General features: G+C 40.9%; 1 protein-coding gene across 1 annotated transcript in view; it reads left to right on the forward strand.

The window, feature by feature from the left end:
- The first annotated feature begins 1,191 nt into the window (after nucleotides 1–1,191).
- Nucleotides 1,192–25,871, forward strand: part of IFT57 (intraflagellar transport 57) — a 73,100-nt gene continuing 48,420 nt past the window's right edge. Inside the window, exons 1-4 of the mRNA XM_053707538.1 lie at nucleotides 1,192–1,687; nucleotides 4,984–5,146; nucleotides 5,264–5,382; nucleotides 6,385–6,475. Of these exons, the coding sequence (XP_053563513.1) occupies nucleotides 1,536–1,687; nucleotides 4,984–5,146; nucleotides 5,264–5,382; nucleotides 6,385–6,475 (525 nt within the window). The 5' untranslated portion in view covers nucleotides 1,192–1,535. The remainder of the gene's footprint in view (nucleotides 1,688–4,983; nucleotides 5,147–5,263; nucleotides 5,383–6,384; nucleotides 6,476–25,871) is intronic.

Genomic DNA, 25,871 nt, shown 5'->3' on the forward strand with positions numbered 1-25,871 from the left:
ACTGTGCTAGTTCACATGTCTCATATAGATAACATTGTGCTCACTCCCATGAAGTTATTTAGGAGTCTTCACTGATTGACTACACTGCATGTCTGTCAAAGGCACTTAGATAAGGAGGCTGTCTGCAAATGCTTAGATACAAGGTAATCACAGAGGTAAAAAGTATATTAATATAACTGTGTTGGTTATGCAAAAACAGGTAATGGGTAATAAAGGGATTATCTATCTTTTTAAATAAGAACAATTTTGGTGTAGACTGTCCCTTTAAGATAAAAATATTTAGCACTTTCTCTGCAAAGGTTAATTAAATACAGAGCTCACATAGCTATACCAGTGGTTTGAGCTTGTGTTTGATTTGCTGCCCAAGAGTATTAAAAGATATGACTTTATTTAGAATTTTATTTATATTACTTTGGTCTTATGATTTTTTAAGCCCCGCCCCTGCTCCCGCCCACGACATTTCAATTTTTTGCCTTGGGGTGTCCCTCTTTTGAATTTTGAAATGTTGAGAGGATTTCAAGATAACAGTAGCCGCTGTAAGGTGATAAAGCACAGCTCCCACTGGTCTCCACACTGCTCAATCAATGTATTTAGACAATAGGGAATTTAGGATGTTTGTTCCGTTGTGCTGCTCCTGAGGTATGGTAGTATATACTGTACTTCCACTGGACATCCACACGTGTGACTCTCAAGATGTAGCGTAGCGTGTATATGTAAATACAAATAAACAAGTTAGTACAAAGTTGAAACCAGCAGGAGCTTTACTCAGCCAAGTACCACAGCAGAGATGTGTGACTCCTTTATGAGTGCTTTATTGCTGCAGATGACATAATTCTGAGGTTCCAGAAGAGTTATTGCTATGTAAAAAGAATATACCTCTACAAAGCTAACATAGATTTCTATCTTAAATTTACACACAGAAAAACTAAGATGGTGGCAGGATTCTATTGATGCCGCATGTCATCTTGTGCCCAGGTAATGTACCCAACTGTAACTGGTAGCTATAGTGTGTGTGAACTTGAAAATGTCCAACCGACCTACATAAAAACAAGGTGTAAAACCCGTCGTAGGTAAAAAAAAAACGACTCAAACAGCGCCGTAGATTAATTTATGGTAATCCCCTTATGCCCACAATAAAAATGGCGACGTCAGCAGGTAAAACGTTTAATGCGTCTTCGGCAGAACGTCGTAATTGTGTCAGTAAGAAAGCACAGACACTAGCAGGGAAAAGCAGAATATCTGTGTGATTTATGTCGGTGGTTAATGCGTTTGATTTGTGAGCTGCTCTGAAATGTCGTTTTATTTTTTTTAAACATGAGCTGCTACAGAGCTGCAATGCATTGGACATGAGCAGTGAGTACACGCCTGGAATGCCACTGTTACTAAGGCAATCCAACAAGTGTTGCTAGGCGACCGATTTATGCGTTTCGTAATACGGACCAGGATTATAGTAATAATTTTTGGAGCCTAATGAAAATCTAAACAAAAGGCATCCTGGTTGATTGAAGTTCTGCATTTTCTGCATCTAAGAAACCATGGCAGAGGACGGTAGGAGAGTAGATGAGGATGATCGTGGCCCCGGTGCTGCTTTTCAAGTATTTGTGACAATGGAAGACTTATTGGATAAATTAAGGCTTCTTAATTATGAAGAAGTGCTAAACAAACATAATATGAAACCATTAACTAGGTAAGTAAAATTCGAGTTACTACCAGAATAAACGGTATACAGTACAGGTTAAACACATATCTCCTCTGTTCTGAATTAAAGGGACATTAAACCCACATTTTTTCTCTTATGATTCAGATAGAGAATACAATTTTAAACAACTTTCTAATTTACTTCTATTATCTAATTTGCTTCATTCTCTAGATATTCTTTCCTTAAAAGCATATCTAGATAGGCTCAGTAGCTTCTGATTGGTGGCTGCACATATTTGCCTCATGTGATTGGCTCACCAAAGTGCATTACTATTTCTTTAACAAAGGATATCTAAAGAATGAAGCAAATTAGATAATAGAAGTAAATTGGAATTTTGTTTAAAATTGTATTCTCTGTCTGAATCATGAAAGAAAAAATGTGGGTTTAATGTTAAAACCTTTTTTTGGTAATTTTTTATATTTTGTATCTATCTATCAAAACATTGTTAGCACATGGGCCGTATAGAAACAGACAACAGGTCTGATTTGGCCGAAGGGACAAAAGCCGCGTTTGCCAAGACCCAGCGCTGAGTGATGACACGGCTCTGGAAAACGTCACAGTTTTGGGAGCGTTAAGAAAACGCTCCCAAGCAGCCTAATAGGGAGCTGAGACGCTCAGACGCTTGCTCTTCTCACTCCCAGCAAGCTGGAGGCACTGGGACTGACGTCATATGAGCGTTCAGCAAACGCCCTACACCTCGCTTGGAAGCCTTCCCCGAACGCTCCAAGCTAGGCTGGGCTCGCTGGAGGCGCTTGCCGAACGCGGCTTTAGTATGCTGTACGCCAATTGTTTTCAAACCTGTCCTCAGGGTTCCCTAACAGGCCAGGTTTTCAGGATTACTTGGGTGAGAGCAGGTAAAATAACCATGGTTACTTATCAGCTGATTATTTCACTTGTTCCTGTTCAGATATCCTCAAAATCTGGCTTGTTAGGGAGGCCTGAGAACAGGTTTGAAAACCAGTGCTATAGAATCTAGAGTCTTAGAAGTTCCCAAACTTTTTCTGTCCACTGCCCCCTCGGTTCCATAATCTCATCATCAGTGTCCCCTAGTTTACTCATAAAAATATTAAACATTTATTCAAATTAATTTTATTTTTTTGTAGTTTTGTTAATTAAAATTATATTACAACCAGGTATCTTGATATTGTAATACAAGCTTTTTCAAGTTGATGATCACTTATAAGAGTCTTAAAGTGAAGGTAAACTTTTACGAAAGAGTGCCTGTTTTTTAAAAATATTACTAAAATTAGGGGCACTTTCATTCATGAAAGTTTACATTTCACCGTTTTTGTTAAAATACCTTTCTTGCTTGCAAGCTGGAGCAGCGATTCCCCCGCCTGCAGCTCGTCTCTTCTTACGTCAGCAATGACGAATCCGGCTTCCTCCAATCACGGCATTGCCTCAGGCAATGATTCCCCTGGGGGGGAAACCGTGATTGGAGGATGCCATATTTGTCATTGCTGACGTAAGAAGAGACGAGCAGCAGGAGGGGGAATCGCTTCTCCTGCTTCAAGATTAAAAGGAAAGTATTTTGACAAAACGGGTGAAATGTAAACTTTCATAAATAAAAGTGCCCCTGCTTTTAATAGTATTTTTAAAAACCGGGCACTCATTCTTGAAAGTTGACATTCACTTTAAATACCACATTTAGTAATAAAAGTGATGGTAAACCCAAGCATATAACAAATGCTAGGATTTACCATCACTAAAAATCAGGTAGCGTTTAAGTGATGAGATATGTAAAAAAGGGTGCTTAGCTCACCCTTTCTGTGCCGCTGCACAGCTCTAAACTTAGCAGCTCCGGCCGCCCACGGCACATCGCTGTTCTGTCAATGAGGTGACATTTGCACCCCTAAACCAATAGCCGTGTGTTTCAACTGACCTTGTGCTGCATGTATACACGGCTATTGGTTCAGAGGCGCAATCGGCACCTCGTTAGTAGAAGAGTGGTGTGCCGTGGGCAGCCGGAGCCACTGAGTTTAGCGCTGTTCAACGGCACAGAAAGGGTGAGTTTAGCACCCTTTATTTACATATCTCATCACTTAAACTCCACTTGATTTTTAGTGATGGTAAATCCTAGCGTTTGTTAAACTCTTGGATTTACCATCACTTTAGCTATTCAACAATTTGTTAATATGATGAATGGGCTTGATGAAGTAACACCAGTTCCTCAGTGGCACGTGTCATGCCTGATGACTTCATTAAAGCCATTTCATTTTTGGTTTTATTTGTTCTTTGTTTTCCCAAGCATTTTCCATATACATTCCTTAAAGGGACAGTCAACACCAGAATTTTTGTTGTTTAAAAAGAAAGATAATCCCTTTATTACCCATTCCCCAGTTTTGCATATCCAACACAGTTATAATACACGTTTTACCTCTGTAATTATCTTGTATCTAAGCCTCTGCTGACTGCCCCCTTATTTCAGTTCTTTCGACAGACATGCAGTTTAGCCAATCAGTGCTCACTCCTAGGTCACTTTACGTGCATGAACTCAATGTTATCTATATGAAACGTGTGAACTAATGCCCTCTAGTGGTCAAAATGTATTCAGATTAGAGGCAGTCTTCAAGGTCTAAGAAATTAGCATATGAACCTCCTAGGTTTAGCTTTCAACTAAGAATACCAAGAGAACAAAGCAAAATTGGTGATAAAAGTAAATTGGGAAGTTGTTTAAAATTGCATGTCCTATTTAAATCATGACAGTTTTTTTTGGACTTGACTGTCCCTTTAAATTGATCTATCATAAAGAGATTCTTTCATGGATATATTGGAAATTTGAAAATCGATTCTTTTTGTTAATTTGAGTTTCTTATGGTAGCATTATTTTTATTTAACAAGCTTAAAGAGACAGAGTCATAATTAGACATTCATGATGTAGATAAAACATACAATTTGAAACAACTTTCCAGTTTACTTCTTTTATATAATTTGCTTCCTTCTCTTGTTACCCTTTGCTGAAAGGTTTATCTAGGTAAGCTCTGGAGCAGCAAATAACCTAGGTTCTTGCTGCTGATTGGTGGCTGCATACATATACCGATTGTCATTGGCTCACCTATGTGTTCAGTTAGAAACCAGTAGTGCATTGTTGCTCCTTCAATAAATGATACCAAGAGAATGAAGCAAATCTGATAATAGAAGTAAACTGGAAAGTTGTTTCAAATTGTATGCTCTACCTAAATCATGAAATACATTTTTTTGTGTTTCATGTCCCTTTAATGCACTTATCTATTATAATTTTTTAAAATAAAAATATATATTTTTTTTGTCTTTCATGTTAACAGGCACTATTTTGCATTACCTACAAATCCTGGAGAGCAGTTCTTTATATTTTCCACCCTTTCTGCATGGCTTATAAATAAAGCTGGACACCACTTTGAACAGCCGCAAGACTATGATGGCCCAAACGCCACAATATCCAATATTCTTGCTGAGTTACGTTCTTTTGTAAGTCTTCTGCACTTTTGGAAGTCAGGAAAATAAATAATTAACTCCCCATTTCTCACAGTAGATGCGTTTTAAACACTATTACTTTGAATTAAACCTTTTTTTTTTTCTTTTAAGGGCTATACTGTGGATTTTCCACCTTCCAAGTTAAAAACAGGACATGGAGAACAAGTGTGCTATGTTCTTGATTGCTTAGCAGAAGAAGTCTTAAAGCATATTAATTTTGCCTGGAGCAGGTATGAAATTTACCAATATACAGTATATGTAAAAAGCATGTTTTACTTGCAATTATGTTTGTATTTTGTTCTTGTTTTTTGTTATATAGTGTGCTTGCTCACAGGACCATGACAAATTTACTGTGTTTCCACGAGCCCTGTTGGCAAATTAAGTGTCAGGGAAGCTATTATAGGGCATGGAAAATCCTTCCCCCCCCCATCAGATTTTGCATTGCAAACCACCCCCTCCTATGTACTAACCTCAATATTTAAAATGACGACCACCATTGTTAAAATGATTCCATTCACTTACCTTTATAAATCTCCTTTATTCATCAAGGAGTAATAGGACCCCCCTTGGCATCTAGCTTGAAGTGGCTTTTCCTCAATGACCTCTTATCTACATAGATGGACTTAGTGTCATTCTAGCCCTACCTCTACTGATTGTTTGTTCTTCCCTTTTTTTTTTTTTCTTTTTTCTAAACCATTTTTACAAATAGTTTTTGTAAACTTGTAGATCTTTAACAAAAAACTGGTAATATGAGTCTTAAAGGACACTGAACCCAAATTTTTTTCTTTTGTGATTCAGATAGAACATGCAATTTTAAGCAACTTTCTAATTTAATTCTATTATCAAATTTTCTTCATTCTCTTGGTATCTTTATTTGAAAAGCAAGAATGTAAGTTTAGAAGCCGGCCCATTTTTGATGAACAGCCTGGGTTGTTCTTGCTGATTGGTGGATAAATTCACCCACCAATAAACAAGTGCTGTCCAGTGTTCTGAACCAAAATTTGGCTGGCTTCTTAGCTTAGTTGCCTTCTTTTTCAAATAAAGATAGCAAGAGAACAAAGAAAAATGTATAATAGGAGTAAATTAGAACGTTGCTTAAAATTGCATGCTCTATCTGAATCGTGAAAGAAACAATTTGGGTTCAATATCCCTTTAAAGGCACATTTATAAAAAAAACAAGTGTGGTGCCAGGAGGTAGCATTAGTAGTGACGGTCTTATGATTTCCTGTCAGGCCAATATACCCATCAGAAGAACTTGAGGAGGAAACTGTAGTGGGAGAGGATTCTGAACTGACATTAAACAAACTTGAGGAAGAAATTGTAGTAAGTATCTTTAACTGAGGAAAATATTGTAGGAAGTATTTTTTATTTTTTTTAATGGTGATTTTCAATGTATAATTTATGTGTACGTCATCCTACATTGTGTTGCATGATATTTTTCTGTTTTCTCATGGAATTAAATACCTGGAAAGCTCTTTCTGAAAATTACATTATATAGAAAATCTTATTTGCTAAACAACATCCACAACACATGCACTCACTACTGAAGTAACCTTACTCTTTATGCTTCCGGCTTAAATATTACATGCATACTCACAGCTTATGCAATGTTATTGTTAGTGCTTTCTGCTGAAGCAAAAATACTCATTGTGCTTCTGGCTGAAAACCACACTCCCAGCTGAAGCAATGTTACTCTTAGGCCTTCTGGCTGAAAACCACACACACTCCCAGCTGAAGCAATGTTACTCTTGGTGCTTCTGGCTGAAAAACACACATACTCCCAGCTGAAACAGTGTTACTCTTTATGCTTCTGGCTGAAAAACACACATACTCCCAGCTGAAACAGTGTTACTCTTTATGCTTCTGGCTGAAAAACACACTCCCAGCTGAAGCAATGTTACTCTTTATGCTTCTGGCTGAAAAACACTCCCAGCTGAAGCAATGTTACTCTTTATGCTTTTGGCTGAAAAACACACATACTCCCAGCTGAAGCAATGTTACTCTTTATGCTTTTGGCTGAAAAACACACATACTCCCAGCTGAAGCAATGTTACTCTTTATGCTTTTGGCTGAAAAACACACATACTCCCAGCTGAAGCAATGTTACTCTTTATGCTTTTGGCTGAAAAACACACATACTCCCCGCTGAAGCAATGTTACTCTTTATGCTTTTGGCTGAAAAACACACATACTCCCAGCTGAAGCAATGTTACTCTTTATGCTTCTGGCTGAAAACCACACTCCCAGCTGAAGCAATGTTACTCTTTATGCTTCTGGCTGAAAACCACACTCCTCCCAGCTGAAGCAATGTTACTCTTTATGCTTCTGGCTGAAAACCACACGTACATCCAGCTGAAGCAATGTTACTCTTTATGCTTCTGGCTGAAAACCACACGTACATCCAGCTGAAGCAATGTTACTCTTTATGCTTTTGGCTGAAAACCGCACTCCCAGCTGAAGCAATGTTACTCTTTATGCTTCTGGCTGAAAACCACACTCCCAGCTGAAGCAATGTTACTCTTTATGCTTCTGGCTGAAAACCACACGTACATCCAGCTGAAGCAATGTTACTCTTTATGCTTTTGGCTGAAAAACACACACACTCCCAGCTGAAGCAATGTTATTCTTGGTGCTTCTGGCTGAAAAACACACTCCCAGCTGAAGCAATGTTACTCTTTATGCTTCTGGCTGAAAAACATACTCCCAGCTGAAGCAATGTTACTCTTTATGCTTCTGGCTGAAAACCACACGTACATCCAGCTGAAGCAATGTTACTCTTTATGCTTCTGGCTGAAAACCACACTCCCAGCTGAAGCAATGTTACTCTTTATGCTTCTGGCTGAAAACCACACGTACATCCAGCTGAAGCAATGTTACTCTTTATGCTTCTGGCTGAAAACCACACGTACATCCAGCTGAAGCAATGTTACTCTTTATGCTTCTGGCTGAAAAACACACTCCCAGCTGAAGCAATGTTACTCTTTATGCTTCTGGCTGAAAAACACACTCCCAGCTGAAGCAATGTTACTCTTTATGCTTCTGGTTGAAAACCACACATTCATCCAGCTGAAGCAATGTTACTCTTTTAATGCTTCTGGCTGAAAACCACACTCCCAGCTGAAGCAATGTTACTCTTTATGCTTCTGGCTGAAAACCACACTCTCAGCTGAAGCAATGTTACTCTTTATGCTTCTGGCTGAAAACCACACTCCCAGCTGAAGCAATGTTACACTTTGTTTCTAGCTGAAAAACATACTCCCAGCTGAAGCAATGTTACTCTTTATGTTTCTAGCTGAAAAACATACTCCCAGCTGAAGCAATGTTACTCTTTATGCTTCTGGCTGAAAAACACACTCCCAGCTGAAGCAATGTTACTCTTTATGCTTCTGGCTGAAAAACACACATACTCTCAGCTGAAGCAATGTTACTCTTTATGCTTCTGGCTGAAAACCACACATTCATCCAGCTGAAGCAATGTTACTCTTTATGCTTCTGGCTGAAAAACACACATACTCCCAGCTGAAGTAATGTTACTCTTTATGCTTTTGGCTGAAAAACACACATACTCCCAGCTGAAGCAATGTTACTCTTTATGCTTTTGGCTGAAAAACACACATACTCCCAGCTGAAGCAATGTTACTCTTTATGCTTTTGGCTGAAAAACACACATACTCCCAGCTGAAGCAATGTTACTCTTTATGCTTTTGGCTGAAAAACACACATACTCCCAGCTGAAGCAATGTTACTCTTTATGCTTTTGGCTGAAAAACACACTCCCAGCGGAAGCAATGTTACTCTTTATGTTTCTAGCTGAAAAACACAGTCCCAGCTGAAGCAATGTAACTCTTTATGTTTCTAGCTGAAAAACATACTCCCAGCTGAAGCAATGTTTTTCTTTATGCTTCTGGCTGAAAAACACACTCCCAGCTGAAGCAATGTTACTCTTTATGCTTCTGGCTGAAAAACACACTCCCAGCTGAAGCAATGTTACTCTTTATGCTTCTGGCTGAAAAACACACATTCATCCAGCTGAAGCAATGTTACTCTTTATGCTTCTGGCAGAAAACCACACATTCATCCAGCTGAAGCAATGTTACTCTTTTTATGCTTCTGGCTGAAAAACACACTCCCAGCGGAAGCAATGTTACTCTTTATGTTTCTAGCTGAAAAACATACTCCCAGCTGAAGCAATGTTACTCTTTATGCTTCTGGCTGAAAAACACACTCCCAGCTGAAGCAATGTTACTCTTTATGCTTCTGGCTGAAAAACACACTCCCAGCTGAAGCAATGTTACTCTTTATGCTTCTGGCTGAAAACCACACATTCATCCAGCTGAAGCAATGTTACTCTTTATGCTTCTGGCTGAAAAACACACTCCCAGCTGAAGCAATGTTACTCTTTATGCTTCTGGCTGAAAAACACACTCCCAGCTGAAGCAATGTTACTCTTTATGCTTCTGGCTGAAAAATACACTCCCAGCTGAAGCAATGTTACTCTTTTTATGCTTCTGGCTGAAAAACACACTCCCAGCTGAAGCAATGTTACTCTTTATGCTTCTGGCTGAAAACCACACTCTCAGCTGAAGCAATATTACTCTTTATGCTTCTGGCTGAAAACCACACTCCCAGCTGAAGCAATGTTACTCTTAGGCCTTCTGGCTGAAAAACACACATACTCCCAGCTGAAACAGTGTTACTCTTAGGCCTTCTGGCTGAAAAACACACATACTCCCAGCTGAAACAGTGTTACTCTTTATGCTTCTGGCTGAAAACCACACTCCCAGCTGAAGCAATGTTACTCTTGGTGCTTCTGGCTGAAAAACACACATACTCCCAGCTGAAACAGTGTTACTCTTTATGCTTCTGGCTGAAAAACACACTCCCAGCTGAAGCAATGTTACTCTTTAAGCTTCTGGCTGAAAAACACTCCCAGCTGAAGCAATGTTACTCTTTATGCTTCTGGCTGAAAAACACGTACTCTCAGCTGAAGCAATGTTACTCTTTATGCTTCTGGCTGAAAAACACACGTACTCTCAGCTGAAGCAATGTTACTCTTTATGCTTCTGGCTGAAAACCACACGTTCATCCAGCTGAAGCAATGTTCCTCTTTATGCTTCTGGCTGAAAAACACACATACTCCCAGCTGAAGCAATCTTACTCTTTATGCTTTTGGCTGAAAAACACACATACTCCCAGCTGAAGCAATGTTACTCTTTATGCTTCTGGCTGAAAACCACACTCCCAGCTGAAGCAATGTTACTCTTTATGCTTCTGGCTGAAAACCACACTCCCAGCTGAAGCAATGTTACTCTTTATGTTTCTGGCTGAAAAACACACTCCCAGCTGAAGCAATGTTACTCTTTATGTTTCTAGCTTAAAAACACAGTCCCAGCTGAAGCAATGTTACTCTTTATGCTTCTGGCTGAAAAACACACTCCCAGCTGAAGCAATGTTACTCTTTATGCTTCTGGCTGAAAACCACACATTCATCCAGCTGAAGCAATGTTACTCTTTATGCTTCTGGCTGAAAAACACACATACTCTCAGCTGAAGCAATGATACTCTTTATGCTTCTGGCTGAAAAACACACTCCCAGCTGAAGCAATGTTACTCTTTATGCTTCTGGCTGAAAACCACACATTCATCCAGCTGAAGAAATGTTACTCTTTTTATGCTTCTGGTTGAAAAACACACTCCCAGCTGAAGCAATGTTACTCTTTATGCTTCTGGCTGAAAACCACACTCCCAGCTGAAGCAATGTTACTCTTTATGCTTCTGGCTGAAAAACACACTCCCAGCTGAAGCAATGTTACTCTTTATGCTTCTGGCTGAAAACCACACTCTCAGCTGAAGCAATGTTACTCTTTATGCTTCTGGCTGAAAAACACACATACTCCCAGCTGAAACAGTGTTACTCTTGGTGCTTCTGGCTGAAAACCACACATTCATCCAGCTGAAGCAATGTTACTCTTTATGCTTCTGGCTGAAAAACACACATACTCCCAGCTGAAACAGTGTTACTCTTGGTGCTTCTGGCTGAAAACCACACATTCATCCAGCTGAAGCAATGTTACTCTTTTTATGCTTCTGGCTGAAAACCACACTCCCAGCTGAAGCAATGTTACTCTTTATGCTTCTGGCTGAAAAACACACTCCCAGCTGAAGCAATGTTACTCTTTATGCTTCTGGCTGAAAACCACACTCCCAGCTGAAGCAATGTTACTCTTTATGCTTCTGGCTGAAAACCACACTCTCAGCTGAAGCAATGTTACTCTTTATGCTTCTGGCTGAAAACCACACTCCCAGCTGAAGCAATGTTACTCTTTATGTTTCTAGCTGAAAAACACGGTCCCAGCTGAAGCAATGTTACTCTTTATGTTTCTAGCTGAAAAACATACTCCCAGCTGAAGCAATGTTACTCTTTATGCTTCTGGCTGAAAAACACACTCCCAGCTGAAGCAATGTTACTCTTTATGCTTCTGGCTGAAAAACACACTCCCAGCTGAAGCAATGTTACTCTTTATGCTTTTGGCTGAAAAACACACATACTCCCAGCTGAAGCAATGTTACTCTTTATGCTTCTGGCTGGAAAAACACTCCCAGCTGAAGCAATATCACTCTTTATGCTTCTGGCTGAAAACCACACACACTCCCAGCTGAAGCAATGTTATTCTTGGTGCTTCTGGCTGAAAAACACACATACTCCCAGCTGAAGCAATCTTACTCTTTATGCTTCTGGCTGAAAAACACACATTCTCCCAGCTGAAGCAATGTTACTCTTTATGCTTTTGGCTGAAAAACGCACATACTCCCAGCTGAAGCAATGTTACTCTTTATGCTTCTGGCTGAAAACCACACTCCCAGCTGAAGCAATGTTACTCTTTATGCTTCTGGCTGAAAACCACACGTACATCCAGCTGAAGCAATGTTCCTCTTTATGCTTCTGGCTGAAAACCACACGTACATCCAGCTGAAGCAATGTTCCTCTTTATGCTTCTGGCTGAAAACCACACGTACATCCAGCTGAAGCAATGTTACTCTTTATGCTTCTGGCTGAAAAACACACGTACATCCAGCTGAAGCAATCTTACTCTTTATGCTTCTAACTGAAAACCACACTCCCAGCTGAAGCAATGTTACTCTTTATGCTTTTGGCTGAAAAACACACATTCATCCAGCTGAAGCAATGTTACTCTTTATGCTTCTGGCTGAAAACCACACACACTCCCAGCTGAAGCAATGTTACTCTTTATGCTTCTGGCTGAAAAACATACTCCCAGCTGAAGCAATCTTACTCTTTATGCTTCTGGCTGAAAACCACACGTACATCCAGCTGAAGCAATGTTACTCTTTATTCTTCTGGCTGAAAAACACACATACTCCCAGCTGAAGCAATCTTACTCTTTATGCTTCTGGCTGAAAACCACACGTACATCCAGCTGAAGCAATGTTACTCTTGGTGCTTCTGGCTGAAAAACACACATACTCCCAGCTGAAACAGTGTTACTCTTTATGCTTCTGGCTGAAAAACACACTCCCAGCTGAAGCAATGTTACTCTTTTTGCTTCTGGCTGAAAAACACTCCCAGCTGAAGCAATGTTACTCTTTATGCTTCTGGCTGATAAACACACATACTCTCAGCTGAAGCAATGTTACTCTTTATGCTTCTGGCTGAAAACCACACATTCATCCAGCTGAAGCAATGTTACTCTTAGGCCTTCTGGCTGAAAAACACACTCCCAGCTGAAGCAATGTTACTCTTTATGCTTCTGGCTGAAAACCACACTCCCAGCTGAAGCAATGTTACTCTTTATGTTTCTAGCTGAAAAACACAGTCCCAGCTGAAGCAATGTTACTCTTTATGCTTCTGGCTGAAAAACACACTCCCAGCTGAAGCAATGTTACTCTTTATGCTTCTGGCTGAAAAACACACTCCCAGCTGAAGCAATGTTACTCTTTATGCTTCTGGCTGAAAAACACACGTACTCTCAGCTGAAGCAATGTTACTCTTTATGCTTCTGGCTGAAAACCACACATTCATCCAGCTGAAGCAATGTTACTCTTTATGCTTCTCGCTGAAAAACACACATACTCCCAGCTGAAGCAATGTTACTCTTTATGCTTCTGGCTGAAAACCACACTCCCAGCTGAAGCAATGTTACTCTTTATGCTTCTGGCTGAAAAACACACTCCCAGCTGAAGCAATGTTACTCTTTATGCTTCTGGCTGAAAACCACACATTCATCCAGCTGAAGCAATGTTACTCTTTATGCTTCTGGCTGAAAAACACACATACTCCCAGCTGAAACAGTGTTAGTCTTGGTGCTTCTGGCTGAAAAACACACATTCATCCAGCTGAAGCAATGTTACTCTTTTTATGCTTCTGGCTGAAAACCACACTCCCAGCTGAAGCAATGTTACTCTTTATGCTTCTGGCTGAAAAACACACATACTCTCAGCTGAAGCAATGTTACTCTTTATGCTTCTGGCTGAAAAACACACTCCCAGCTGAAGCAATGTTACTCTTTATGCTTCTGGCTGAAAACCACACATTCATCCAGCTGAAGCATTGTTACTCTTTTTATGCTTCTGGCTGAAAAACACACTCCCAGCTGAAGCAATGTTACTCTTTATGCTTCTGGCTGAAAACCACACATTCATCCAGCTGAAGCAATGTTACTCTTTATGCTTCTGGCTGAAAAACACACATTCATCCAGCTGAAGCATTGTTACTCTTTTTATGCTTCTGCCTGAAAACCACACTCCCAGCTGAAGAAATGTTACTCTTTATGCTTCTGGCTGAAAAACATACTCTCAGCTGAAGCAATGTTACTCTTTATGCTTCTGGCTGAAAAACACACTCCCAGCTGAAGCAATGTTACTCTTTGTGCTTCTGGCTGAAAACCACACATTCATCCAGCTGAAGCAATGTTACTCTTTTTATGCTTCTGGCTGAAAACCACACTCCCAGCTGAAGCAATGTTACTCTTTATGCTTCTGGCTGAAAAACACACTCCCAGCTGAAGCAATGTTACTCTTTATGCTTCTGGCTGAAAACCACACTCCCAGCTGAAGCAATGTTACTCTTTATGTTTCTAGCTGAAAAACACGGTCCCAGCTGAAGCAATGTTACTCTTTATGTTTCTGGCTGAAAACCACACTCTCAGCTGAAGCAATGTTACTCTTTATGCTTCTGGCTGAAAACCACACTCCCAGCTGAAGCAATGTTACTCTTTATGTTTCTAGCTGAAAAACACGGTCCCAGCTGAAGCAATGTTACTCTTTATGCTTCTGGCTGAAAACCACACTCTCAGCTGAAGCAATGTTACTCTTTATGCTTCTGGCTGAAAAACATACTCCCAGCTGAAGCAATGTTACTCTTTATGCTTCTGGCTGAAAAACACACTCCCAGCTGAAGCAATGTTACTCTTTATGCTTCTGGCTGAAAAACACACTCCCAGCTGAAGCAATGTTACTCTTTATGCTTTTGGCTGAAAAACACACATACTCCCAGCTGAAGCAATGTTACTCCTTTATGCTTCTGGCTGGAAAAACGCTCCCAGCTGAAGCAATATTACTCTTTATGCTTCTGGCTGAAAACCACACACACTCCCAGCTGAAGCAATGTTATTCTTGGTGCTTCTGGCTGAAAAACACACATACTCCCAGCTGAAGCAATCTTACTCTTTATGCTTCTGGCTGAAAAACACACATTCTCCCAGCTGAAGCAATCTTACTCTTTATGCTTCTGGCTGAAAAACACACATTCTCCCAGCTGAAGCAATCTTACTCTTTATGCTTCTGGCTGAAAAACACACATACTCCCAGCTGAAGCAATGTTACTCTTTATGCTTCTGGCTGAAAACCACACTCCCAGCTGAAGCAATGTTACTCTTTATGCTTCTGGCTGAAAACCACACGTACATCCAGCTGAAGCAATGTTCCTCTTTATGCTTTTGGCTGAAAACCACACGTACATCCAGCTGAAGCAATGTTACTCTTTATGCTTCTGGCTGAAAACCACACGTACATCCAGCTGAAGCAATGTTACTCTTTATGCTTCTGGCTGAAAAACACACATACTCCCAGCTGAAGCAATGTTACTCTTTATGCTTCTGGCTGAAAACCACACTCCCAGCTGAAGCAATGTTACTCTTTATGCTTCTAGCTGAAAACCACACTCCCAGCTGAAGCAATGTTACTCTTTATGCTTTTGGCTGAAAAACACACATTCATCCAGCTGAAGCAATGTTACTCTTTATGCTTCTGGCTGAAAACCACACACACTCCCAGCTGAAGCAATGTTATTCTTGGTGCTTCTGGCTGAAAAACACACATACTCCCAGCTGAAGCAATGTTACTCTTTATGCTTATGGCTGAAAAACACACTCCCAGCTGAAGCAATGTTACTTCTTATGCTTCTGGCTGAAAACCACACATTCATCCAGCTGAAGCAATGTTACTCTTTTTATGCTTCTGGCTGAAAACCACACTCCCAGCTGAAGCAATGTTACTCTTTATGCTTCTGGCTGAAAACCACCCTCTCAGCTGAAGCAATGTTACTCTTTATGCTTCTGGCTGAAAAACATACTCCCAGCTGAAGCAATCTTACTCTTTATGCTTCTGGCTGAAAACCACACGTACATCCAGCTGAAGCAATGTTACTCTTTTTATGCTTCTGGCTGAAAACCACACTCCCAGCTGAAGCAATGTTACTCTTTATGTTTCTAGCTGAAAAACTCAGTCCCAGCTGAAGCAATGTTACTCTTTATGTTTCTAGCTGAAAAACATACTCCCAGCTGAAGCAATGTTACTCTTTATGCTTCTGGCTGAAAAACACACATACTCTCAGCTGAAGCAATGTTACTCTTTATGCTTCTGGCTGAAAAACACACTCCCAGCTGAAGCAATGTTACTCTTTATGCTTCTGGCTGAAAACCACACATTCATCCAGCTGAAGCAATGTTACTCTTTTTATGCTTCTGGCTGAAAAACACACTCCCAGCTGAAGCAATGTTACTCTTTATGCTTCTGGCTGAAAAACACACATACTCTCAGCTGAAGCAATGTTACTCTTTATGCTTCTGGCTGAAAACCACACTCCCAGCTGAAGCAATGTTACTCTTAGGCCTTCTGGCTGAAAACCACACACACTCCCAGCTGAAGCAATGTTACTCTTTATGCTTCTGGCTGAAAACCACACACACTCCCAGCTGAAGCAATGTTACTCTTTATGCTTCTGGCTGAAAACCACACACACTCCCAGCTGAAGCAATGTTACTCTTGGTGCTTCTGGCTGAAAAACACACATACTCCCAGCTGAAACAGTGTTACTCTTTATGCTTCTGGCTGAAAAACACTCCCAGCTGAAGCAATGTTACTCTTTATGCTTCTGGCTGAAAACCACACTCCCAGCTGAAGCAATGTTACTCTTTATGCTTCTGGCTGAAAACCACACTCCCAGCTGAAGCAATGTTACTCTTTATGTTTCGGGCTGAAAAACACACTCCCAGCTGAAGCAATGTTACTCTTTATGTTTCTAGCTTAAAAACACAGTCCCAGCTGAAGCAATGTTACTCTTTATGCTTCTGGCTGAAAAACACACTCCCAGCTGAAGCAATGTTACTCTTTATGCTTCTGGCTGAAAACCACACATTCATCCAGCTGAAGCAATGTTACTCTTTATGCTTCTGGCTGAAAAACACACATACTCTCAGCTGAAGCAATGTTACTCTTTATGCTTCTGGCTGAAAAACACACTCCCAGCTGAAGCAATGTTACTCTTTATGCTTCTGGCTGAAAACCACACATTCATCCAGCTGAAGCAATGTTACTCTTTTTATGCTTCTGGCTGAAAAACACACTCCCAGCTGAAGCAATGTTACTCTTTATGCTTCTGGCTGAAAACCACACATTCATCCAGCTGAAGCAATGTTACTCTTTATGCTTCTGGCTGAAAAACACACATACTCTCAGCTGAAGCAATGTTACTCTCTATGCTTCTGGCTGAAAACCACACTCCCAGCTGAAGAAATGTTACTCTTTATGCTTCTGGCTGAAAAACATACTCTCAGCTGAAGCAATGTTACTCTTTATGCTTCTGGCTGAAAAACACACTCCCAGCTGAAGCAATGTTACTCTTTGTGCTTCTGGCTGAAAACCACACATTCATCCAGCTGAAGCAATGTTACTCTTTTTATGCTTCTGGCTGAAAACCACACTCCCAGCTGAAGCAATGTTACTCTTTATGCTTCTGGCTGAAAAACACACTCCCAGCTGAAGCAATGTTACTCTTTATGCTTCTGGCTGAAAAACACACTCCCAGCTGAAGCAATGTTACTCTTTATGCTTCTGGCTGAAAAACACACTCCCAGCTGAAGCAATGTTACTCTTTATGCTTCTGGCTGAAAACCACACATTCATCCAGCTGAAGCAATGTTACTCTTTATGCTTCTGGCTGAAAAACACACATACTCCCAGCTGAAACAGTGTTACTCTTGGTGCTTCTGGCTGAAAAACACACATTCATCCAGCTGAAGCAATGTTACTCTTTATGTTTCTAGCTGAAAAACACGGTCCCAGCTGAAGCAATGTTACTCTTTTTGCTTCTGGCAGAAAACCACACATTCATCCAGCTGAAGCAATGTTACTCTTTTTATGCTTCTGGCTGAAAAACACACTCCCAGCGGAAGCAATGTTACTCTTTATGTTTCTAGCTGAAAAACATACTCCCAGCTGAAGCAATGTTACTCTTTATGCTTCTGGCTGAAAAACACACTCCCAGCTGAAGCAATGTTACTCTTTATGCTTCTGGCTGAAAAACACACTCCCAGCTGAAGCAATGTTACTCTTTATGCTTCTGGCTGAAAAACACACATACTCTCAGCTGAAGAAATGTTACTCTTTATGCTTCTGGCTGAAAACCACACATTCATCCAGCTGAAGCAATGTTACTCTTTATGCTTCTGGCTGAAAAACACACTCCCAGCTGAAGCAATGTTACTCTTTATGCTTCTGGCTGAAAAACACACTCCCAGCTGAAGCAATGTTACTCTTTATGCTTCTGGCTGAAAAATACACTCCCAGCTGAAGCAATGTTACTCTTTATGCTTCTGGCTGAAAACCACACATTCATCCAGCTGAAGCAATGTTACTCTTTTTATGCTTCTGGCTGAAAAACACACTCCCAGCTGAAGCAATGTTACTCTTTATGCTTCTGGCTGAAAACCACACTCCCAGCTGAAGCAATGTTACTCTTAGACCTTCTGGCTGAAAAACACACATACTCCCAGCTGAAGCAATGTTACTCTTAGGCCTTCTGGCTGAAAAACACACTCCCAGCTGAAGCAATGTTACTCTTTATGCTTCTGGCTGAAAAACACACTCCCAGCTGAAGCAATGTTACTCTTTATGTTTCTAGCTTAAAAACACAGTCCCAGCTGAAGCAATGTTACTCTTTATGCTTCTGGCTGAAAAACACACTCCCAGCTGAAGCAATGTTACTCTATGCTTCTGGCTGAAAACCACACATTCATCCAGCTGAAGCAATGTTACTCTTTATGCTTCTGGCTGAAAAACACACATACTCTCAGCTGAAGCAATGTTACTCTTTATGCTTCTGGCTGAAAAACACACTCCCAGCTGAAGCAATGTTACTCTTTATGCTTCTGGCTGAAAACCACACATTCATCCAGCTGAAGCAATGTTACTCTTTTTATGCTTCTGGCTGAAAACCACACTCCCAGCTGAAGCAATGTTACTCTTTATGCTTCTGGCTGAAAAACACACATACTCTTAGCTGAAGCAATGTTACTCTTTATGTTTCTAGCTGAAAAACATACTCCCAGCTGAAGCAATGTTACTCTTTATGCTTCTGGCTGAAAAACACACTCCCAGCTGAAGCAATGTTACTCTTTATGCTTCTGGCTGAAAAACACACATACTCCCAGCTGAAGCAATGTTACTCTTTTTATGCTTCTGGCTGAAAACCACACTCCCAGCTGAAGCAATGTTACTCTTTATGCTTCTGGCTGAAAACCACACTCTCAGCTGAAGCAATGTTACTCTTTATGCTTCTGGCTGAAAACCACACTCCCAGCTGAAGCAATGTTACTCTTTATGTTTCTAGCTGAAAAACACGGTCCCAGCTGAAGCAATGTTACTCTTTATGTTTCTAGCTGTAAAACATACTCCCAGCTGAAGCAATGTTACTCTTTATGCTTCTGGCTGAAAAACACACTCCCAGCTGAAGCAATGTTACTCTTTATGCTTCTGGCTGAAAAACACACTCCCAGCTGAAGCAATATCACTCTTTATGCTTCTGGCTGAAAACCACACACACTCCCAGCTGAAGCAATGTTATTCTTGGTGCTTCTGGCTGGAAAAACACACATACTCCCAGCTGAAGCAATCTTACTCTTTATGCTTCTGGCTGAAAAACACACATACTCCCAGCTGAAGCAATGTTACTCTTTATGCTTTTGGCTGAAAAACGCACATACTCCCAGCTGAAGCAATGTTACTCTTTATGCTTCTGGCTGAAAACCACACTCCCAGCTGAAGCAATGTTACTCTTTATGCTTCTGGCTGAAAACCACACGTACATCCAGCTGAAGCAATGTTCCTCTTTATGCTTTTGGCTGAAAACCACACGTACATCCAGCTGAAGCAATGTTACTCTTTATGCTTCTGGCTGAAAACCACACGTACATCCAGCTGAAGCAATGTTACTCTTTATGCTTCTGGCTGAAAAACACACATACTCCCAGCTGAAGCAATGTTACTCTTTATGCTTCTGGCTGAAAACCACACTCCCAGCTGAAGCAATGTTACTCTTTATGCTTCTAGCTGAAAACCACACTCCCAGCTGAAGCAATGTTACTCTTTATGCTTTTGGCTGAAAAACACACATTCATCCAGCTGAAGCAATGTTACTCTTTATGCTTCTGGCTGAAAACCACACACACTCCCAGCTGAAGCAATGTTATTCTTGGTGCTTCTGGCTGAAAAACACACATACTCCCAGCTGAAGCAATGTTACTCTTTATGCTTATGGCTGAAAAACACACTCCCAGCTGAAGCAATGTTACTTCTTATGCTTCTGGCTGAAAACCACACATTCATCCAGCTGAAGCAATGTTACTCTTTTTATGCTTCTGGCTGAAAACCACACTCCCAGCTGAAGCAATGTTACTCTTTATGCTTCTGGCTGAAAACCACCCTCTCAGCTGAAGCAATGTTACTCTTTATGCTTCTGGCTGAAAAACATACTCCCAGCTGAAGCAATCTTACTCTTTATGCTTCTGGCTGAAAACCACACGTACATCCAGCTGAAGCAATGTTACTCTTTTTATGCTTCTGGCTGAAAACCACACTCCCAGCTGAAGCAATGTTACTCTTTATGTTTCTAGCTGAAAAACTCAGTCCCAGCTGAAGCAATGTTACTCTTTATGTTTCTAGCTGAAAAACATACTCCCAGCTGAAGCAATGTTACTCTTTATGCTTCTGGCTGAAAAACACACATACTCTCAGCTGAAGCAATGTTACTCTTTATGCTTCTGGCTGAAAAACACACTCCCAGCTGAAGCAATGTTACTCTTTATGCTTCTGGCTGAAAACCACACATTCATCCAGCTGAAGCAATGTTACTCTTTTTATGCTTCTGGCTGAAAAACACACTCCCAGCTGAAGCAATGTTACTCTTTATGCTTCTGGCTGAAAAACACACATACTCTCAGCTGAAGCAATGTTACTCTTTATGCTTCTGGCTGAAAACCACACTCCCAGCTGAAGCAATGTTACTCTTAGGCCTTCTGGCTGAAAACCACACACACTCCCAGCTGAAGCAATGTTACTCTTTATGCTTCTGGCTGAAAACCACACACACTCCCAGCTGAAGCAATGTTACTCTTTATGCTTCTGGCTGAAAACCACACACACTCCCAGCTGAAGCAATGTTACTCTTGGTGCTTCTGGCTGAAAAACACACATACTCCCAGCTGAAACAGTGTTACTCTTTATGCTTCTGGCTGAAAAAACACTCCCAGCTGAAGCATTGTTACTCTTTATGCTTCTGGCTGAAAACCACACTCCCAGCTGAAGCAATGTTACTCTTTATGCTTCTGGCTGAAAACCACACTCCCAGCTGAAGCAATGTTACTCTTTATGTTTCGGGCTGAAAAACACACTCCCAGCTGAAGCAATGTTACTCTTTATGTTTCTAGCTTAAAAACACAGTCCCAGCTGAAGCAATGTTACTCTTTATGCTTCTGGCTGAAAAACACACTCCCAGCTGAAGCAATGTTACTCTTTATGCTTCTGGCTGAAAACCACACATTCATCCAGCTGAAGCAATGTTACTCTTTATGCTTCTGGCTGAAAAACACACATACTCTCAGCTGAAGCAATGTTACTCTTTATGCTTCTGGCTGAAAAACACACTCCCAGCTGAAGCAATGTTACTCTTTATGCTTCTGGCTGAAAACCACACATTCATCCAGCTGAAGCAATGTTACTCTTTTTATGCTTCTGGCTGAAAAACACACTCCCAGCTGAAGCAATGTTACTCTTTATGCTTCTGGCTGAAAACCACACATTCATCCAGCTGAAGCAATGTTACTCTTTATGCTTCTGGCTGAAAAACACACATACTCTCAGCTGAAGCAATGTTACTCTCTATGCTTCTGGCTGAAAACCACACTCCCAGCTGAAGAAATGTTACTCTTTATGCTTCTGGCTGAAAAACATACTCTCAGCTGAAGCAATGTTACTCTTTATGCTTCTGGCTGAAAAACACACTCCCAGCTGAAGCAATGTTACTCTTTGTGCTTCTGGCTGAAAACCACACATTCATCCAGCTGAAGCAATGTTACTCTTTTTATGCTTCTGGCTGAAAACCACACTCCCAGCTGAAGCAATGTTACTCTTTATGCTTCTGGCTGAAAAACACACTCCCAGCTGAAGCAATGTTACTCTTTATGCTTCTGGCTGAAAAACACACTCCCAGCTGAAGCAATGTTACTCTTTATGCTTCTGGCTGAAAAACACACTCCCAGCTGAAGCAATGTTACTCTTTATGCTTCTGGCTGAAAACCACACATTCATCCAGCTGAAGCAATGTTACTCTTTATGCTTCTGGCTGAAAAACACACATACTCCCAGCTGAAACAGTGTTACTCTTGGTGCTTCTGGCTGAAAAACACACATTCATCCAGCTGAAGCAATGTTACTCTTTATGTTTCTAGCTGAAAAACACGGTCCCAGCTGAAGCAATGTTACTCTTTTTGCTTCTGGCAGAAAACCACACATTCATCCAGCTGAAGCAATGTTACTCTTTTTATGCTTCTGGCTGAAAAACACACTCCCAGCGGAAGCAATGTTACTCTTTATGTTTCTAGCTGAAAAACATACTCCCAGCTGAAGCAATGTTACTCTTTATGCTTCTGGCTGAAAAACACACTCCCAGCTGAAGCAATGTTACTCTTTATGCTTCTGGCTGAAAAACACACATACTCCCAGCTGAAGCAATGCTTACTCTTTATGCTTCTGGCTGAAAACCACACGTACTCCCAGCTGAAGCAATCGTTACTCTTTATGCTTCTGGCTGAAAACCACACGTACATCCAGCTGAAGCAATGTTACTCTTTATGCTTCTGGCTGAAAACTACACTACATCCAGCTGAAGCAATGTTACTCTTTATGCTTCTGGCTGAAAAACACACACTCCCAGCTGAAGCAATGCTTACTCTTTATGCTTCTGGCTGAAAACCACACGTACTCCCAGCTGAAGCAATGCTTACTCTTTATGCTTCTGGCTGAAAACCACACATTCATCCAGCTGAAGCAATGTTACTCTTTTATGCTTCTGGCTGAAAACCACACATCATCCAGCTGAAGCAATGTTACTCTTTATGCTTCTGGCTGAAAACCACACTCCCAGCTGAAGCAATGTTACTCTTTATGCTTCTGGCTGAAAACACACATACTCCCAGCTGAAGCAATGTTACTCTTTATGCTTCTAGGCTGAAAAACACACTCCCAGCTGAAGCAATGTTACTCTTTATGCTTCTGGCTGAAAAACACACTCCCAGCTGAAGCAATGTTACTCTTTATGTTTCTAGCTTAAAAACACAGTCCCAGCTGAAGCAATGTTACTCTTTATGCTTCTGGCTGAAAAACACACTCCCAGCTGAAGCAATGTTACTCTATGCTTCTGGCTGAAAACCACACATTCATCCAGCTGAAGCAATGTTACTCTTTATGCTTCTGGCTGAAAAACACACATACTCTCAGCTGAAGCAATGTTACTCTTTATGCTTCTGGCTGAAAAACACACTCCCAGCTGAAGCAATGTTACTCTTTATGCTTCTGGCTGAAAACCACACATTCATCCAGCTGAAGCAATGTTACTCTTTTTATGCTTCTGGCTGAAAACAACACTCCCAGCTGAAGCAATGTTACTCTTTATGCTTCTGGCTGAAAAACACACATACTCTAGCTGAAGCAATGTTACTCTTTATGTTTCTAGCTGAAAAACATACTCCCAGCTGAAGCAATGTTACTCTTTATGCTTCTGGCTGAAAAACACACTCCCAGCTGAAGCAATGTTACTCTTTATGCTTCTGGCTGAAAAACACACATACTCCCAGCTGAAGCAATGTTACTCTTTTATGCTTCTGGCTGAAAACCACACTCCCAGCTGAAGCAATGTTACTCTTTATGCTTCTGGCTGAAAACCACACTCTCAGCTGAAGCAATGTTACTCTTTATGCTTCTGGCTGAAAACCACACTCCCAGCTGAAGCAATGTTACTCTTTATGTTTCTAGCTGAAAAACACGGTCCCAGCTGAAGCAATGTTACTCTTTATGTTTCTAGCTGTAAAACATACTCCCAGCTGAAGCAATGTTACTCTTTATGCTTCTGGCTGAAAAACACACTCCCAGCTGAAGCAATGTTACTCTTTATGCTTCTGGCTGAAAAACACACTCCCAGCTGAAGCAATATCACTCTTTATGCTTCTGGCTGAAAACCACACATCTCATCCAGCTGAAGCAATGTTACTCTTTATGCTTCTGGCTGAAAAACACACATACTCCCAGCTGAAGCAATGCTTACTCTTTATGCTTCTGGCTGAAAAACCACATACTCCCAGCTGAAGCAATGTTACTCTTTATGCTTCTGGCTGAAAACCACACATCTCCAGCTGAAGCAATGTTACTCTTTATGCTTCTGGCTGAAAACCACACATTCATCCAGCTGAAGCAATGTTACTCTTTATGCTTCTGGCTGAAAAACACACTCCCAGCTGAAGCAATGTTACTCTTTATGCTTCTGGCTGAAAACCACACATTCATCCAGCTGAAGCAATGTTACTCTTTATGCTTCTGGCTGAAAAACACACTCCCAGCTGAAGCAATGTTACTCTTTATGCTTCTGGCTGAAAACCACACTCCCAGCTGAAGCAATGTTACTCTTTATGTTTCTAGCTGAAATACACAGTCCCAGCTGAAGCAATGTTACTCTTTATGCTTCTGGCTGAAAAACACAGTCCCATCTGAAGCAATGTTACTCTTTATGCTTCTGGCTGAAAAACACACTCCCAGCTGAAGCAATGTTACTCTTTATGCTTCTGGCTGAAAAACACACTCCCAGCTGAAGCAATGTTACTCTTTATGCTTCTGGCTGAAAACCACACATTCATCCAGCTGAAGCAATGTTACTCTTTATGCTTCTGGCTGAAAAACACACATACTCTCAGCTGAAGCAATGTTAATCTTTATGCTTCTGGCTGAAAAACACACTCCCAGCTGAAGCAATGTTACTCTTTATGCTTCTGGCTGAAAAACACACTCCCAGCTGAAGCAATGTTACTCTTTATGCTTCTGGCTGAAAACCACACATTCATCCAGCTGAAGCAATGCTACTCTTTATGCTTCTGGCTGAAAACCACACTCCCAGCTGAAGCAATGTTACTCTTTATTCTTTTGGCTTAAAACCACACATTCATCCAGCTGAAGCAATGTTACTCTTTATGCTTCTGGCTGAAAAACACACATACTCTCAGCTGAAGCAATGTTACTCTTTATGTTTCTAGCTGAAAAACATACTCCCAGCTGAAGCAATGTTACTCTTTATGCTTCTGGCTGAAAACCACACATTCATCCAGCTGAAGCAATGTTACTCTTTATGCTTCTGGCTGAAAACCACACATTCATCCAGCTGAAGCAATGTTACTCTTTATGCTTCTGGCTGAAAAACACACTCCCAGCTGAAGCAATGTTACTCTTTATGCTTCTGGCTTAAAACCACACATTCATCCAGCTGAAGCAATGTTACTCTTTATGCTTCTGGCTGAAAAACACACATACTCTCAGCTGAAGCAATGTTACTCTTTATGCTTCTGGCTGAAAACCACACATTCATCCAGCTGAAGCAATGTTACTCTTTATGCTTCTGGCTGAAAACCACACTCCCAGCTGAAGCAATGTTACTCTTTATGTTTCTAGCTGAAATACACAGTCCCAGCTGAAGCAATGTTACTCTTTATGCTTCTGGCTGAAAAACACAGTCCCAGCTGAAGCAATGTTACTCTTTATGCTTCTGGCTGAAAAACACACTCCCAGCTGAAGCAATGTTACTCTTTATGCTTCTGGCTGAAAAACACACTCCCAGCTGAAGCAATGTTACTCTTTATGCTTCTGGCTGAAAAACACACATTCA

Source organism: Bombina bombina, chromosome 3 (assembly GCF_027579735.1).
Source record: "Bombina bombina isolate aBomBom1 chromosome 3, aBomBom1.pri, whole genome shotgun sequence".
Taxonomy (NCBI): Eukaryota; Metazoa; Chordata; class Amphibia; order Anura; family Bombinatoridae; genus Bombina; species Bombina bombina.